Raw genomic sequence first — 16963 nt, forward strand, 5'->3', positions numbered from 1 at the left:
TTTAAGGAACAAACACACATAAATAAGGAAAAGTCCCTGGAGAATCTCCCTCCTGCTTTCTCCATCTCCTCCTGCCAGCCAGCTGTGACCGTGCCGAAGCAATCCCGGAGCATTCCTGCCTGGAAGGGGACATTACAGAGGGGGGAAAAGACACGGAGGAGCCTCTTTGTAATATTCCATGATCCCCCCGGGCGAGGCGCGGAGCCGGCGCTGCTGAACGCTGCACTTTTGGATTCAATTAAAGTGATTATCTGTTGTGCCAAATAAATTGTGTCCAGCATCTATCCTGCAGGATTTTACACCTCCAGCCTCATTATTCCCTAACTGTTTCCTCCTGTTTATGCTCTCTCCAATTAAATTGCTGATAATATGAGCCAAAATAAAAAACGAGCGCACCTTGTCCGGAGAAAATTGATTCCCTTTTTTTCCTGCACCGGGCGATTGCCAGGTTTTATATACTCTGTTCCTGGCGATCATTAGTAATTCAATTTTCTTTTTATTAGCCCCCTTATCTGCTGAGCAATATAGTGGCAGAGCTGACCTCTTTCGCACGGGTAAATGTTTAAAATCTTTTCCCTGATTAATTTTGCCAGTTAAGGAAAAGAGGAGAAATGATCCGGCTCTTTGCCATCACAATGAATAAAGCTTAATGTTGATTGTGATGGAATTTCTAATGCCAAGGAAATTGATTGAACGCAGCAATTACCCCGCAATAGGAACTCCAGGGAAATGGGATGGTTTTCTCGCCGGCCGTAGCCTTTTGGTTATTTAAAACAATCCAATTTGCAAGGATAATTATATATTAGTGTTTTATCTGCCACCGGGAATGAACATGGGAATTTTGATACTGGCCCGGCATTAGCAGGTTATTGCTGCAAATTACTCCAGATCTGCTTTCTTTCACATAAAGACGAAATTAGGCCATCAATAACCAGAAAAAGGTGGACTGAGGAGATGGGAGAGGCACGAGTGCCCTCTGCAGGGCTGTGTGCGCTTCCCAAAATCCCCAGTTCTCCTGGAAAAGCTGCCGATTCTCCCGCAGAAATCCCAATTTTCCCACACCGCACTCCCGTTCTCCTCACCCGATTCGCCACATCTCCGACATTAAAATGGCACCAAAAAAATCAATAAATCTCCCTTTGAGGCACTTATTCCTAGTTTTTTCTAAGGAAAATGCCCTGGGGATAAGAAGTGACAACTCGGATATCCCAAGCAGGATGAGCCAAGGAATGGTGAGGAAAAGTTCCCAACTCCCAGAACTCACCTGTCTGTCATTAAAAAAGGAGTTGGGAAAAAGCCTCATCCTGCAAGAAATCCCAGATAAAGACAGGAAAGAGCTGTTGGAAAAGCGTGGGATTCCCATATCCTCCGGCATGGGACTTTTAGGATGGGAAAAGCAGGAATATCCCACTGTTATCAGTGGATCAATCAAACCTCACTTAGAAGTTGGTGTTTTCCCTCAAAACTGGTGAGAAAAAGATGCCATCCCTGAACTTCTGGGAATAAGCCCAACTCCTATTTGGAGAAACTGGAAAAAGGATTCCTAAGATGATGGGAGAGGACATGGACATAAAGCCTATTTGGACTGGATGGGAGAGCTGGGAATGTCCAGCCTGGAGAAGAGAAGGATCCAGGGAGACCTCAGAGCCCTTTCCAGTGCCTAAAGGGGCTCCAGGAGAGCTGGAGAGGGATTTGGGACAAAGGATGGAGGGACAGGACACAGGGAATGGCTTCCCACTGCCAGAGGGCAGGGATGGATGGGATATTGGGAAGGAGTTCCTCCTTGTGAGGAGGGTGAGGGGCTGGAATGGAATTCCCAGAGGAGCTGTGGCTGCCCCATCCCTGGAAGTGTCCAAGTCCGGGTTGGATGGGGCTTGGAACAACCTGGGATAGTGGAAGGTGTTCCTGCCCATGGCAGGGGCTGGAGAATTCCATGATCTCCAAGGTCCCTTCCCACCCAAACCATTCCATGGTTTTATCCAATACAGTGGCACCCATGACCCTGATGATCCTTGCCGGTCCTCCAGCTTTTCCCTGGATAACGAGAGAAGCAACCACTGCTTGATCCCTGAAGATCCCAGAGGTGAGTGAGGCAGCCCTGGCACTTCTTCCCTGCTCCAGCATCCCACTGGAAAAACTTCCAGTCAGGACACATTCCAATATCTGAGCTGTTACTAAACATTCCACTTTAATATTCTGGCATTAATTGATGAGAGCTGCAGGTGGATCTCTCACGGAACAGCCCAAATAATCCCAAAAGAATTCCTACCAATCTGCCACTTTCCATGGGCTCTCTGATCCCTAAATAAAAGCAATTCCCACAGAGGGAAGCGCCTCTGGATACTTTGGGAAACACCAATCCCAATCCAAGATTCAGCAGTGGCTGGAAGAGCTTCCCTACTGATGAGACCAAACAGATCCATTTGGGTCCAAAAGGGAATTGAAGAGTCGGGAGAGAGACAAGAACTTGGCAAAAGCAGGAACAATGTCTTTGTACAGACCACAGAGCTGTGCCACGTATCCCAAAATCCTGAGGAACGGGACAAACAGGAAACCAGCCAGGCTGTGTCACCACAGGCCCCACATCTGTGAGGATGACGGAGCTGATCCAGCTTTTCCAGCCACGCTGCCATGCAGGAAGTTGGGAACATCCCTCCCCTCTGCCTTTCCGTCTGGTGTGATCCCAGAAATCCCAGCTCCTCAACATCCATCCCCCTGCTCCATTCCTGCCCCACTCTGCTCCCAGTGTATCCCAGTAAACCCATTTAATTCCCTCCTGTTTGTCCAAGGAGAAGTGGAAAAGACTGAAAATTCCATCACTTTATGGTGATTAATATCCACAATGTTTTGCTGGGACTCATATCCCAAAAGAAACCAAAACAACCTTCCCAAAACCTCTTGGATAACCTGGGAGGCAGGAATCAAATCCACAAGACTTCACTTACTCCCAGCTCCCTGTGGAACCAGAAGACACCGACACCTCATCCATAATTACACATTTAGAGGGAACAGGGAATGTGGGAGTTGTCCCCAAACCCTGTGAGCATCCAGGATCTCCCAGACTTGGGAATATCCCTGCCCCATCCATCAGCCAATAATCTTTTCCTACTAAACCTGGGGAGTCCTGGAGCATGTGGAGGAACAGCCCTGGAATAATTCCACAGCTTTCCAAACACGGAGTTTAAGAATATTCCAACACATGAAGCTGCAAATCCTCCACCTGGGATTGAAGCTCTCCAGGAAAAATCCTGAAGTACAAAAGGATTCAAATCCAGAAACGCAATTTGAATCAAAGGAAGCAAATCCAAGAATTCACTGAGTGAATCCCTGAATTTCTCTGTGAAGGAGAAGGTGCCACACGGAGAAGCATCTGTTGGGAAAGGTTGGATAATTGGATCCACTTTTGGAGGGGGGAATGAACTACCTGCTCTCCCAAGGTCACTTCCAGACCTATTCCCTTTTTTCCTTCCTTTCTCCAACCTTCTTTATTTGCCAACTTTCCACAACCACATTCCTGCTTTATTTTATTCATTCCTATCCAGTTAAAATCAAGATTTCTGTATGGGAACATTCCCTTCAATCAAGGGAACGGGATTCCAAACCAGCTGATATCCTTGGAAGCAGCACTTCCTCAATCTCCTGCAAGGTTAAAATGCTGTAGCAATCCCAAACTGCTCCATGTTTCCAAAGCTTTCTATCTTTTCATGGCATCATGGAATGATTTAGGCTGGAAGATCTTAAAGATCAGGGAATTCCAGTTCCCTGCCATGGGCAGGGACACCTTCCACTATCCCAGGTTGTTCCAAGCCCCATCCAACCTGGCCTTGGACATTTCCAGGGATGGGGCAGCCACAGCTGCTGCAGGAATTCCATTCCAGCCCCTCACCACCCTCCCAGCCAAGAATTCCTCCCCCTTATCCCATCTATCCCTGCCCTCCAGCAGTGGGAAGCCATTCCCTGTGTCCTGGCACTTCAGGCCTTTGTCCAAAATCTCTCATCCAGGAAAAGTCAACATCTCAAGGGAGCTGTTTGAACACAAAATAATCCCAAAATATAACTGGAGACAAATCCCAGCTCCGTCACAGTCCAAACCCCTCTCCCAGCTCCAGCAATTCCCACAGGGAATTTCATGGGGCCACAGGGAAAATGAGTCTCGTATCCATCTGAAACAACTAAATCCCAGGTGGGGGAAGCCTTTTATCCACAAAAACATCCCCAGGGAAAAGCAGAACCACACTTGGAGCCACCAACATCCCAACAACATTCCAGACACTCAGAGGTGCCACACTGAGCTCCGAGTTCTGCTCCAAGGCAGCAGGACATGGATGCAAATTCCCTGTTCCATGCTGGATTCAGTATTCCACTAATTATCGGTGTTTTCAGCAAATTAGATGCAAAACTGGCCACGGCACTGGGATACAGGTGAGAGATTGTGTATTCCTGCCTAGGCCAACCTCTTCCTTCCCGGAAAAACTTCCTACATGACACCTGAAAATCCAGGGAAACCCCAGGAAAAGCAGGAAACAGCTTTTGTGTGGAGATGCCAAAGGACAACACGAATACAGAGTGCAACTTCTCCTCAGTGACCAGCAACACCTCCAGGAGGACTCAGCAACACATTCCTAAATCCAAGAACCCTTGGAATCCCTTCACTGAGCCCTTGGAATGCCTGTTCCTACCTTCCTTGGTGGCCACCTGTGTCCTGGTCGCCGGCATCCGGCAGAGCCTGTGCTTGGAAATCTGCACCAGGCCCCGGGGTGAGGAGCGTTTCGGCGTCACCGAAGGTTTTCCACGCACGGAATTTTTCCTCCGGAGGTGGAAGCGGCTCTTCAGAGCTGTGGTGGGGGATATGTTCTTCTTATCCGTGGGGGAACTGGCAATGGGAATATCACACAATTAGGAGGGAGCAGGGAAGGGACCAAAACATTCTTGGTGTCCTTCTCCAGAGCTCCAAGAGGAGTCAAATCCCAGCAGGATTCTCCTCTGGCTGAGGGGGAGGAGAAGCTCTGAACAGAAAATTCCAAGGAAACAGGCAAATGAGAGGAATTCCTGGCAAGGAACAGATGGAGAATGAGGTGTTCTGACAGCCAAACTCGCTCGCTGCCTTCTGCTCAACAGATGTGAGGGATTCAATCATGGAATCATGGAATTGTTTGGGTTGGAAAAGAGCTCTGAGATTGTCAAGTCCAAGCATTCCCCAGCACTGCCAAGGCCACCACTGACCATGTCCCCAAGTGCCACATCCACAGGGATCTTAAATCCCTCCAGGGATGGGGATTCCCAATGCCTGACCACCCTTTCCAAGAAGGAATTTTCCCAATATCCAAACTAAAGCTCCCCTGGAGCAACTTGAGGCTGTGTCCTCTTGTCCTGTCCCTGTTCCCTGGGAGCAGATCCCGATCCCTCCTGGCTCCACCCTCCTGTCAGGGAATTTTAGGGATCCAGAAGTCCCCCCTGAGCCTCCTTTTCTCCAGGATGAGCTCTCCCAGCTCTCTCAGCCACTCCTGGTGCTCCAGACCCTTCCCCAGCTACATTCCCATCTCTGGACATGCTCCAGATCCTCAATATCCTGCCCCCAGGATTTGAGGAGCCTCAGCAGTGCCCAGCACAGGGGGATGATCCCTTCCCTGATTCTGCTGGAATTTAGCAAGGTGTGGAAGGTCTCCCTGAACTGCCAAAAAATCCCAAACATTCCCAGCTTCTCCAGACTGCTCCAGAGTGATTTTCCCAGCACAATCCACTCATTGGCAGTTTTCCAGGCAAAGCAGGAGGGCAAGGAAAGGATGGAAACCTGTTGGGAAGCACTGAGAGGATGTGGGAAACTCAAGCAGGAATGAAGGAACCAGATTTCCAAATCAATGCTGTTCACTTCATCACTTGGAACAGTTTTCCAAAGGGATGGAAAGGAGAAAAATACCAGCAGAGCTCATATCCCATCGCTGCTGCATCCCAGGATCTGCACAGGGCTTCCCAAGGATAGACCAGACACGATACAGGGATCCAAAACATTCCTCCTCTATTTCCCAGTCCCACAAAACAGTTATGGGAATTTGAAAATAAATCCAGGAAAAAAAAAATCCAGCTCCCTTTAGTGAGTGAGGAAGTGTCAGTGAGCACAGGGATTCCCAGGATCCAACTCTGGATCACCCAGCATCAGGAAAATATGGAGCTGCTGGAGCAGGTCCAGAGGAGGCCACGGAGATGCTCCAAGGGCTGGAGCTCCTCTGCTCTGGAGCCAGGCTGGGAGAGCTGGGAATGTCCAGCCGGAAGAAGGGAAGGATCCAGAGAGACCTCAGAGCCCCTTCCAGTGCCTAAAGGGGCTCCAGGAGAGCTGGAGAGGGACTGGGGACAAGGGATGGAGGGACAGGACACAGGGAATGGCTTCCCACTGCCAGAGGGCAGGGTTAGATGGGATATTGGGAAGGAATTCTTCCCTGGGAGGGTGGTGAGGGGCTGGAATGGAATTCCCTGAGAAGCTGTGGCTGCTCCATCCCTGGAAGTGTCCAAGGCCAGGTTGGATGAGGCTTGGAGCAACCTGGGATAGGGGAAGGTGTCCCTGCCCATGACAGAGGGACTGGAATTCCCTGATCTTTAAGATCTTCCAACCCAAACCGTTCCATGATTCCATAAATCCTCCAGCACCCAACGACCCTCACTGGAATTTCTCCCACAAGAAGCCACAACTTCAACACGAAATCCACAGACACAAAATCCAACCAACAACTTACCCCACATTCCCTTTCCTCTTGATGATTTTCGTCCGGCTCTTCACTTTGTAACTGGACAGCGCAGCCTCTCCAAAGGATTTCATCCCACCGGGAACAACGGACGCCGTGCTCGGAGCCGGCGGGATGGAGGTGGCTCGAGGGATATTTGGGGCTGGAGGCTTCTTCTGGTCCTCGGATCTCCACTGGAATGCTGACTTGGAAGTGGAAGGCAAAGTCTGCAAGCTGGAGGCTTTCCACTTATATTTACTGGGAGAAACCCCCAGCTTGGACTGCAACCCCAATTTTTTTATCTTTGCTCCCAAATCCGCTTTGGGGGAGATTTTAGCACCTTTGTCCGTTCCTGGGATGCCCTTCTTGGAATTTTCGGCTCGAGGGCTCACCCACCTCTTCACGATCCGAGAGTTTTTCCCAGGGTTTGCCACCCAGGTGTAGTTATTTTTCCTGAATTTCTGCGATTTGCCAGAGATGGATGCTGAGGCAGCTTTTTGGAGACCAGGAGCTTTGGGAATGACGGGAAATCTGCTTTTCACCAGAGCCACCCCAACCTGAGCAGGTCCAGAGAGCACCTCGGCATTCCCAAAGGGTTTGGGATGTAAGGAAGCATCCTGGACTTCCTCACCACTCGGCTGCCCTGGAGAGGGGGGTTCTGCCTTGATCCGTGCCGAGTGCTGGGCTGGCTCCTGACCTGGCAATTCCAAAGGTTTTTGTGGCTCCGACTTCAGCGCCACGGCACTTTCACTGGTGCTTCCAGAGGTGGAAAAGGAGCTCCCAGCTCCACTTCCAGGCAGGCACACTGTCCTTGACGTGGAACTGAAGGAAATGGATAGGGAAGGTCTTCTCTCTTCCTTCTGGAGAAGAGATTTCTGGATATTCCCATCCACCGAAGGAGCCACCGCCGCTTCCCGCCTGGAAAACTCGCTGTAAGGACCCACATTTTCCTGGCCAGCCCTTTGTGGCACCTGGATATCCACGACGATGTTCCCATCCGTGGTGAAGTCCACGTGTCTTTCCGGGGACGATTCCAGTGGCTCGGGAGTTTGGCTGTCCCCAAGGCTCCCAAAACCTCGGGAAGTGCTGGAAGTGCTTCCAACATCATATCCCGATCCCGGCAGCCGGTTGTCCAGGGAGTATTTTTTCCTCCAGGAATGAGTCTGGCGTGGGTGGAAATTCCTGGGAGCCTGCTGGGGGTACCTGGTGGAAAAGGCTCCTCTCCTGGTATAGCCGGGCTGGTGGGGGTTGTTCCACCTGGGAGGAGCCGACGGCGCCGGATGTGGAACATTCCCGTGCATGTTCCTGTGGCTGTTTATGAGACCTATGGAAAAGGCAGAGCGTTAATTCCCTGATCCCACGGGAATGTGAGAGTGACGCGGCGCTGCTTTTCCTCACGCTGGAATTACATCGTCGCTCAGGTTTTGGATAAGCCAGGGTGGAAAGACAAGTCATGGAATCACCGAATCCAGGAATGGTTCGGGTCAGAAGGGACCTTCAAGACCATCTTGTTCCAATCCCCATATATCCCTGGATTCCACAGGTGGCTCCAAGCCCCACCCAACCTGGCCTTGGACACTTCCAGGGATGGGGCAGCCACAGCTTCTCTGGGAATTCCATTCCAGCCCCTCACCGCTCTCCCAGGGAAGAATTCCGTCCCAATATCCCATCTATCCCTGCCCTCTGGCAGTGGGAAGCCATTCCCCCTTGTCCTGGCAGCAGATCCTGATCCCACCTGGCTCCACCCTCCTGTCAGGGAATTTTAGGGAGCCAGAAGGTCCCCCCTGAGCCTCCTTTTCTCCCCCCCAGCTCCTTCAGCTGCTCCTGCTGCTCCAGACCCTTCCCAAATTCCCTTCCTTGCTTCCCTTCAAAGCAGCAACAAGGACGCTCCGAGGCTTTGCTGTCACGTCCCTCCGGAAGCCACCACCTCTCCCTGGTGCTTTGATCCACCAACATTCCCGTTAACTCGGGAATTTCTGCCCTTGCCCAGCCTCACTGTTTCAGAAAACCTTTCCCATGAGTGATTCCTGAAGGAATTTGGAGCCTGGTATTTCAGGCAGAGGAGTTTTTCCTTCCCCGGGGTCACGGCGCTGCCGGGAGAGCCGAGTCAGCACATTCCTCATGGAAAAGCAAGGATTGTTTTCCTGGCTCCCATCATTCCCCCACGGAGGAGCTCCCGGAGAGGCAAATCCCAAGTCCTGAGCGGAGCTTGTGGCCTCACTAACGAGGAAAAATTACTCTGAGGGACAAAAATAGAAGGAGTTGGTGCTAAAGAGAAATCCTGGTGCTTTCCAGAGCTTGGGAAGGGCACATGGATACACATCCCACCTCTGTGCTCCCAGCCTGGGGCTGTGGGACAGGGAACACCCCCTTCCCAAAGCCAGGAGAGTCCCAGATCCCGCCAGGAGCAGCAGTGTGGGAATTCCCTGGCATGGGGATGCCAAAATCCCCCAGTGCTCCATGGCCCAATCGGCTTTCCTGGCTCTTTTCCCTTTCCATCTTTTCCCAGCACTCCCTGGATCACTCCCCTCTTCTCCCAGAACTCCTGAGTCCTCTCTTCTCCCCTTTCCCTCCTTTTCCCAGCATTCCTGGGTCCCTTCTCCCTTTTCCCAGCACTCCTGGGGTCTCCATCTTCCCTTCCCGCTTTCCCCCACCATTCCTGGATTCCCTCCCTCTCCACCCCCACCTCCCCTTGGGCCCTTCCCCTTCCCAGAAAATCCCATCCCCATCCCACTCACACTTCCCCCTAAAATCCAAAATCCCTTCCACAGCTCGTCCCTCCCCCACCAAGGGATCCCCAAATCCTGCCACAACCCGTCCCTGTCCCACCCTAGATTCCCAAAATTCCCTTAAAACACCGCGCCGCCCCCCAGGATGCCAAGATTTCCCCTTATCCCTCTTCCAGGTCCTCTCACGTCCCTCCCGGATCCCCTCGTAGCAGCCGCTCCCTGTTTCCCGACCCCGGCTTCTTTTCCTCGCCCCCCACCCCTCCCTTTTTTCCCCGCTCCCCTCCGTGTCCCGGCCTCTCCCAATCCCGGATCCCACCGATCCCCCCCCACCCCGGAGCACTGGAATTTCCCGGCACAGCCGCTCCCGTTCCCGCACCCCATTCCCCTCCTGATTTCCCGTTTCCCCCGTTCCCCTCATAGGACCTGGATATTCCAGCATCCCAGGTCCCCCGGTGTTCACCCCATTCCCGGATCCTCCCGATCCCCGCAGCCCGGAGCACTCGGATCTCCCGGCACAGCCGCTCCCGTTCCCAATATTCCCGGATCCTCCCGATCCCCGCACCCTGGAGCACTCGGATCTCCCGGCACAGCCGCTCCCGTTCCCAATATTCCCGGATCCCCCTGATCCCCGCACCCTGGAGCACTCGGATCTCCCGGCACAGCCGCTCCCGTTCCCAATATTCCCGGATCCCCCCGATCCCCGCACCCTGGAGCACTCGGATCTCCCGGCACAGCCGCTCCCGTTCCCAATATTCCCGGATCCCCCCGATCCCCGCACCCTGGAGCACTCGGATCTCCCGGCACAGCCGCTCCCGTTCCCAATATTCCCGGATCCCCCCGATCCCCGCACCCTGGAGCACTCGGATCTCCCGGCACAGCCGCTCCCGTTCCCAATATTCCCGGATCCCCCCGATCCCCGTACCCTGGAGCACTCGGATCTCCCGGCACAGCCGCTCCCGTTCCTCCATCCCCGCAGCGCTGCCGCACGGCCCCGCGCCCCCGTGACGTCATCAACCGGCGCCGCCCGCCGCCAACGGACCACGTGAGCGCGCCTGAGCGGTCACGTGACGCCCGCGACCGTTGCCGGGCAACGGGGACGGGACAGCGCGGCCTAAACTGAGCCTGGGGCTGGGCCTGAGATTGGGCCTAACCCAGCCCGGCCCGGGTGTCCCCGGCCTCTGTCCCCAGCCTGGGATAGCTCGGCTGCCCCCTGTTCCCATCTCAGCCTGGTCCAACTGCCACCAGACCCTGTTCCCATCTCAGTCTGGACAAGCTGTTCCTAGCCCCTGTCCTCAGCCTGGGCCACCCTGGCTCTTCTGTCCCCAGCCCTTGTCCCCAACCTCTGTTCCTTCCACAACCTCATCCAGCCATCTCCTGTCCCCATCCCAGCCTGGCCCAGCTGTCCCCATCTTCCCAACGATCAGATGGCTGCAGCATTTCTCCCATGATTGTTGTCCCAAAAAACACTTCTTCCATGCAGCGTGCAAGACCCTGATCCACAAACTGAGCCAAAATATTGGAATTATTTCCGGTTCTGCACAGAAAAGGGGGAGCTGGTTTTTCCTTCTCCTGGCCTTGGTTGTTTCTCCACCTCTCCCTGGTCCATTGGTTCCATGTTCTGTTGTGTTGGGGTTTGGGTGATGTTTTATCCCAAGTTTCTTCTTCTCTCTTTTCTCCACATCTGCAGCTCCCGAGGCTCATTCAGGCTGCAATTACTGAGATGTGTGAAGCACAGTTTATCTACTTGGAAACTGGAAACCTTGGAGCCAGGCTGGGAGAGCTGGGAATGTCCAGCCTGGAGAAGGAAAGGATCCAGGGAGACCTCAGAGCCCCTTCCAGGGCCTAAAGGGGCTCCAGGAGAGCTGGAGAGGGACTTGGGACAAGGGATGGAGGGACAGGACACAGGGAATGGCTTCCCACTGCCAGAGGGCAGGGATGGATGGGATATTGGGAAGGAATTCTTCCCTGGGAGGGTGGAAAGGGGCTGGAATGGAATTCCCAGAGGATCTGTGGCTGCCCCATCCCTGGAAGTGTCCAAGGCCAGGTTGGATGAGGCTTGGAGCAACCTGGGACAGGGGAAAGTGTCCCTGCCCATGGCAGGGGATTGGAATTGGATGATCTTCAAGGTTTCTTCCAACCCAAACCATTCCAGGATTCTGGAATTTCCTGTACCAAGGTGGATCTGGTCCAGCTGTCCCCATCCCCTGTCCCCTCTGCCCTCTCCCATCACCAGTATTTTCCCACAGCCAGGCATGAGGGTGATCCATAGGACAATCTCTAGCAAGAAGACTTCAATTCCACCCATCAGCCTCATGATTCCTTATTTCCCACACTTCAGCTGTCATTTTTGAAAGGTTTTGCAGGAAAACCAGTCCCAAAGCTGCAAATTCACTGATGGTACTGATGAAAATCCTGAAGGAGTTTGTTTTCCAAATCTTTTCGCTCTTCCCTGAGGGAATAAACCCCATAAACAAAGAGTAGCAGAGCCTCAAGTCTGCAAAGGAGATAAAACTCCAGCCTAAAATTATTCAGGGAACAAAAAAACGAGCCAAGGAGCTGGAGCAATACAACACCAGGATGGAACCTTTGGAAAAGCAACCCATTATCAGCCTCAAATCCTTAAACCAGACGCTGTCCCTTGGGATCTCTCACTTCCCGATGCAGCTGGGGAGCTCTGCCTGTCCCAGCTCTGGTCAAATCACATCTCTGGGATGAGCCCACAATTTCCCTGCTTGGAAAGGGAGATTTGGTAAATTATTAATGGTGTTTTGTGGCATTTTAAAGTGGAATATAGAAGAACCAGCTTGTTGGGATAAACCATTCTGGGAGCAAAATACAAAGAATTTAGGGAGTCTGACCCTTATTATCCTCTCCTGATTGCCTAAAAGTGCTAAAAAAACACCCCAAATCCTCTCTTTTTCTCCAAGTCTTGCACACATGGGAGCAGGCTGGGAACCAGGCAGGCAGAACTGACAGATCTCCTCCCTTTGGGCGGCCTCAGATCAGCTTCAATCGATCCCAAATCCCACCCAGGGTTCCATAATGGCTTTAAACTGACAGGAATTGGCACTTGTGCCAAAAAAAATCCTCCTCCACTCCCAGCTGCTCCTTCCCTCCCTTGTGCTGGCACAGGGAGTCGAGTGCTTTGCATAAATGAGCTCGGAACGAGCTGCTCTGAATTGAAATGAATTCAGCACTCGTGGAGGAAATGCTCATTTTTAACCCAGGGACGCCGTGGATCCACCACTCCCACAAAATCCAACCTCGGGGAAAAGGCGAACTCAAAGCTGTTTTGCCAATTTACACCAACATTTGTAAGGAGAAAATGCAAAGTTTGGAGGATCTTGGACACACTTGGGGTCATCCTCGGATGTTTTCCATCGGGAGAGCTTTGGGATGGGGGTATCCAAAGGAGGAGAAGCAGCAATTGAAGCATGAACTGGATCTTCTCCAGGGAATAGAGAGGAGCATCCTGCCTTGGGACAAGCAGCTGGCAGAATTTCCTGAATCTCCCCTGGGATTTGTGCAGAGGGCAAAGGAGAAATGAGAATGTTAAAATATTAAATATTAAAATAAATCCTTTTTTTTTTTTTTTTTTTGGTTTTCCAGCCCATTCCTGTTCCAAGCAACATATCCAAAAGAAATTCATGGCACTTTTAATTAATGAAATTTCTGTGACACTTTGGAAGTCTAATTTAATTTTTTTTTTTAAAAGGGGGAAAAAAAACCCAAAAGCAAGTGCAGGGTTTTGGGTGTGAGTAAACACCCTAGGGAAGGGAACACATGGAAAAGGAATCAAATTGTCTCGTTCAGCCCAAAATAAATCCTTCCAATGTCCTAAAGCACTATCCCAGGGCAGATCCAGTGCCAGAGGATCCGTGGATCCTAAAACACTCAGCACTGCCAGAGATCCATTTGTAGGCACAGCAGGTGTGGGACAGCAGTCGTTCTCTCTGGGGGCACATCATGGAATCATGGAATGGTTTGGATAGGAAAGGACCTTCAAAGTCATGGAATTCCACCCCCCACCACGGGCAGGGACACCTTCCACTATCCCAGGTTGCTCCAAGCCCCATCCAACCTGGCCTGGAACAATTCCACAGATTCTCTGGAATGTCTTCCAGCACTTGTGAGTCTCAGTTGGATCATTGTGTCAAGATTTCAGGGAGATGCCTTAATTAAAATGCAAAAAAAGAAATGGGAGAGAATCCAGAAGCAAGTGGAAAATCAAGAGAGTGAAGGTTTAAAACATCACCTGCGCAGTCTCAAGGTCAGTGGTTGTTCCCTGCATCCTTTTCCCGAAGGATTGGGAAGAAAAGAGCCTGGAGGTGAGTGACCCATTCCCTCCTTTACCAGCACCAGCCATGGCATGGGCTCATGGGATGTGATCCAGACACAGAACTTTTCCTTTTCCTTTTCCTTTTCCTCCTTTTCCTTTTCCTTTTCCTTCTCCTTTTCCTTTTCCTCCTTCTCCTTTTCCTTTTCGTTTTCCTTCTTCTCTCCCTCCTTCTCTTCCTCATTCTCTTCCTCATTCTCTTTCTCTCCTTCTCTTCTCCCTCCTCCTTTTCCTTCTCCTTTTTTGTCTCTCATTCTCCTCCTTCTCCTTCTCCTTCTCCTTCTCCTTCTCCTTCTCCTTCTCCTTCTCCTTCTCCTTCTCCTTCTCCTTCTCCTTCTCCTTCTCCTTCTCCTTCTCCTCCTTCTCCTTCTTCTCCTCTTTCTCTCCTCCTCTTCCTCCTCCTCCTTTTTCATGTGTCTTTCTCCTTCCCCTCCTTAATATTTCCAGGGATGGGGCATCCACAACTTTCCTGAGCAACCCAATCCAGGATCTCACCATCCTCTTAGTGAGCAAATTCCTCTTTATCTCCGACCTAAACCTCTCCCCTTTCTGTTCAAATCCATCACCCCTCATCCTGTCACTCCTAGCCCTACTAAAAACCCTTTCTCCCATTCCTACAGAAATCCATGGACACAGCCCCAGCTCCGAGAGGAGCTCAGCAATTATTTACCACTGAAGAAATTTGCTTCTTCTCCAAAAAGTTTTTTCCTATTTTAACTCAAAGGGGGGGAAAAAAAAAAGAAAAGTGCTTCCCAAGGGCAAACAAACTCTCGACTCACATTTTTTTTTGCTGATAACAGCAAGACTCCGGAGCAAAGCTCAAGGGAAGGAGATGTCTCCTGGGTTAGATGGAAAACAGAGAGGGAAATGTCAGTAACAGGAAAAGAAACGGCTGCAGGATCCTAAAGGAAAAGCTGCTGGCATTTATCAAGTGGATGCTGGGGGTTTTATTGTGGTGTCTGGTTTTTGAGGATGTTTCTTGCCTCCAGTGTGGCTGCTGGGGCAGGAGCTGCACACAGACCTGAATCCACGTATCTGGGAAAGGGAGAAACCAGAGGGATGATCTCTGTGCTTCCATGTTGTTGTCATTCCCAGTAGGAATTATTTTCCAAGGTATTTCAAGCAGGGATGGGAGAGCAAATCTTCCTCTGTGGTTCTCCCACTGAATTCAGGATGGTTCATGTGGCAATTCCACAGAGGCAGAAGGACCAACCATGGATCAAAAACCTCAATTAATCTGAAAATGTCCTAAATCCTCTGCTCTGCAGGAATGGGATCGTAGGGGCTGTGACATCCCACAGCAAAATGTGTTTTCTTTACTGAGCGAGGAGGTGACCACAGAGACTCACAGGACCCAGTTTTGGAGTCCTCCAATAGCAGAAGGATGTGGAGATGTTGGAGCAAGTCCAGAGGAGGCCATGGAGATGCTCCAAGGGATGGAGCCCCTCTGCTCTGGAGCCAGGCTGGGAGAGCTGGGAATGTCCAGCCTGGAGAAGAGAAGGATCCAGGGAGACCTCAGAGCCCCTTCCAATGCCTAAAGGGGCTCCAGGAGAGCTGGAGAGGGACTTGGGACAAGGGATGGAGGGACAGGACACAGGGAATGGCTTCCCACTGCCAGAGGGCAGGGATGGACGGAATATTGGGAAGGAATTCTTCCCTGAGAGGGTGATGTGGAACTGGAATGGAATTCCCAGAGAAGCTGTGGCTGCTCCATCCCTGGAAGTGTCCAAGGCCAGGTTGGACGGGGCTTGCAGAAACCTGGGATAGTGGAAGGTGTCCCTGCCCATGGAAGGAGTTGGAATTCCATGATCTTGAAGGTCTCCTCCAACCCAAACCATCCCATGATTCTCCACCGTATCCTGGCAATGGAATCATGACTTTTCCCGTGCCAATTCCAAGGGATAGAACCAATCCACCAGGAAACAATAGCAGAATGCCCAAAAATACTTGTTCGTGTGAAAACATCCATATTGATCCACCTTCAGCTGGGAAGGGGAGAGGACTTTGCTCCCCAGCCGCTTGGGCCTTGGACTTTTCCCTGCTTGGAAAGGTTAAGAAAAAAATCCATACACTGCCAATTGTAAATATTTGGATTGGAAATACTGTTTGGATGCTCATCTTGCACCACTGACCAGCATTGTCCAGCAGAGCTCTTCCCAGAGCCCGTGGCCATCCCAGGATCTGGTTTTATCCCAATTTAATGTAGTTACACCACCAGCTGCCATTACCAAATTCCCACCTTGCAGGACCTGCCACTCCTGTGTTCCTTGCAAAAAACATTTGCAAATCCTTTTGGTTTCAGGAATTTCACAACAGCACCAAAGAGAGGGGAAACAAACTGTTCCTGACAATCTGAGCCGTGGCTTTTGCTGGATCTTACAGCAGCTGAGGGAAAAGCGGCATCAGAGCCCTGGATGAGAGGGAAGGATTTTCAGGAAGAAGGCGGTGAATTTTTGAGACCTTCCTGGGGTTTTTTTTGGACCTGGTCCCTCTCCCAGCTGGATCTCTGGAGCTCTGTGGGCGGCACCACTCAGAAAAACAGAGGTCGATGCACATCCGAAAGTCACAGAGGGAATTCAACTGGCTTGATTGCTCTTGGGATCCGTTTTTCCTGCCATTTCACCCACTGAAGCTCCTTTGTGTTTTGGTGGGGCTCCTCTTCACAGAGCTTGGCACATCCATGGCTTCTCCTTGTCCTCCCGACAGCTCCACGATGTCCCAATGCTTCCTCTGACCTGCACGGATGAGTTTTTTAAGAAGAACCATGAATTTTGGGTGCTCAGCATCATCACCAGTTTGGGAAACACCACAATTCCTGGGAGCCACATGGAGACTCCAGCTCCTCTGCCTCTTCCAGCCTCCATAGGGTGCTTTGCTCTGGGAACTCCTTCTTTCGAGCATTGCTCCAGAGAGGCTAAAATTAAACCAGTGATTCCATCGCCGACTGAAAACAGAGCATTCCTTCTCCACCCACGTGTTTTGGATGGACATCAGAAGCCAAACCCCGGCTGCTCAGTCCCCTGTGGAAAAACAATCTTCTATTCTGATCCTCCATCCACCGCAGCTCTCTCCGGTCGGGATGTTCAGTTCCCAGCCTGGCGTTCAGGGGGCTCTGGAATGGGATTTTTGCCTGGAAATGGAAAAGATAAACACAAGCAGCCACTATCTCTGCAGCTTATTGC

At 51.5% G+C, this 16963-nt stretch overlaps 1 protein-coding gene across 2 annotated transcripts in view; it reads right to left on the bottom strand.

Annotated features, from left to right (window-relative positions):
- ZC3H3 (zinc finger CCCH-type containing 3) overlaps positions 1–10464 on the bottom strand; it is a 131085-nt gene extending 120621 nt beyond the window's left edge. Inside the window, exons 1-3 of one of the 2 annotated variants that reach the window (XM_082280632.1) lie at positions 10368–10464; positions 6729–8040; positions 4680–4873 (exon numbers count right to left, since the gene is read on the bottom strand). In XM_082280632.1, the coding sequence (XP_082136758.1) occupies positions 4680–4873; positions 6729–8040; positions 10368–10413 (1552 nt within the window). In that variant the 5' untranslated portion in view covers positions 10414–10464. Of the gene's footprint in view, positions 1–4679; positions 4874–6728; positions 8041–10007; positions 10043–10367 lie in introns of those variants that run through there. The other variant, XM_082280633.1, reaches the window with a different exon arrangement.
- Positions 10465–16963: the final 6499 nt, after the last annotated feature.

Source organism: Coloeus monedula (genome assembly GCF_965178545.1).
Source record: "Coloeus monedula genome assembly, chromosome: 1".
NCBI classification, from domain to species: Eukaryota; Metazoa; Chordata; class Aves; order Passeriformes; family Corvidae; genus Coloeus; species Coloeus monedula.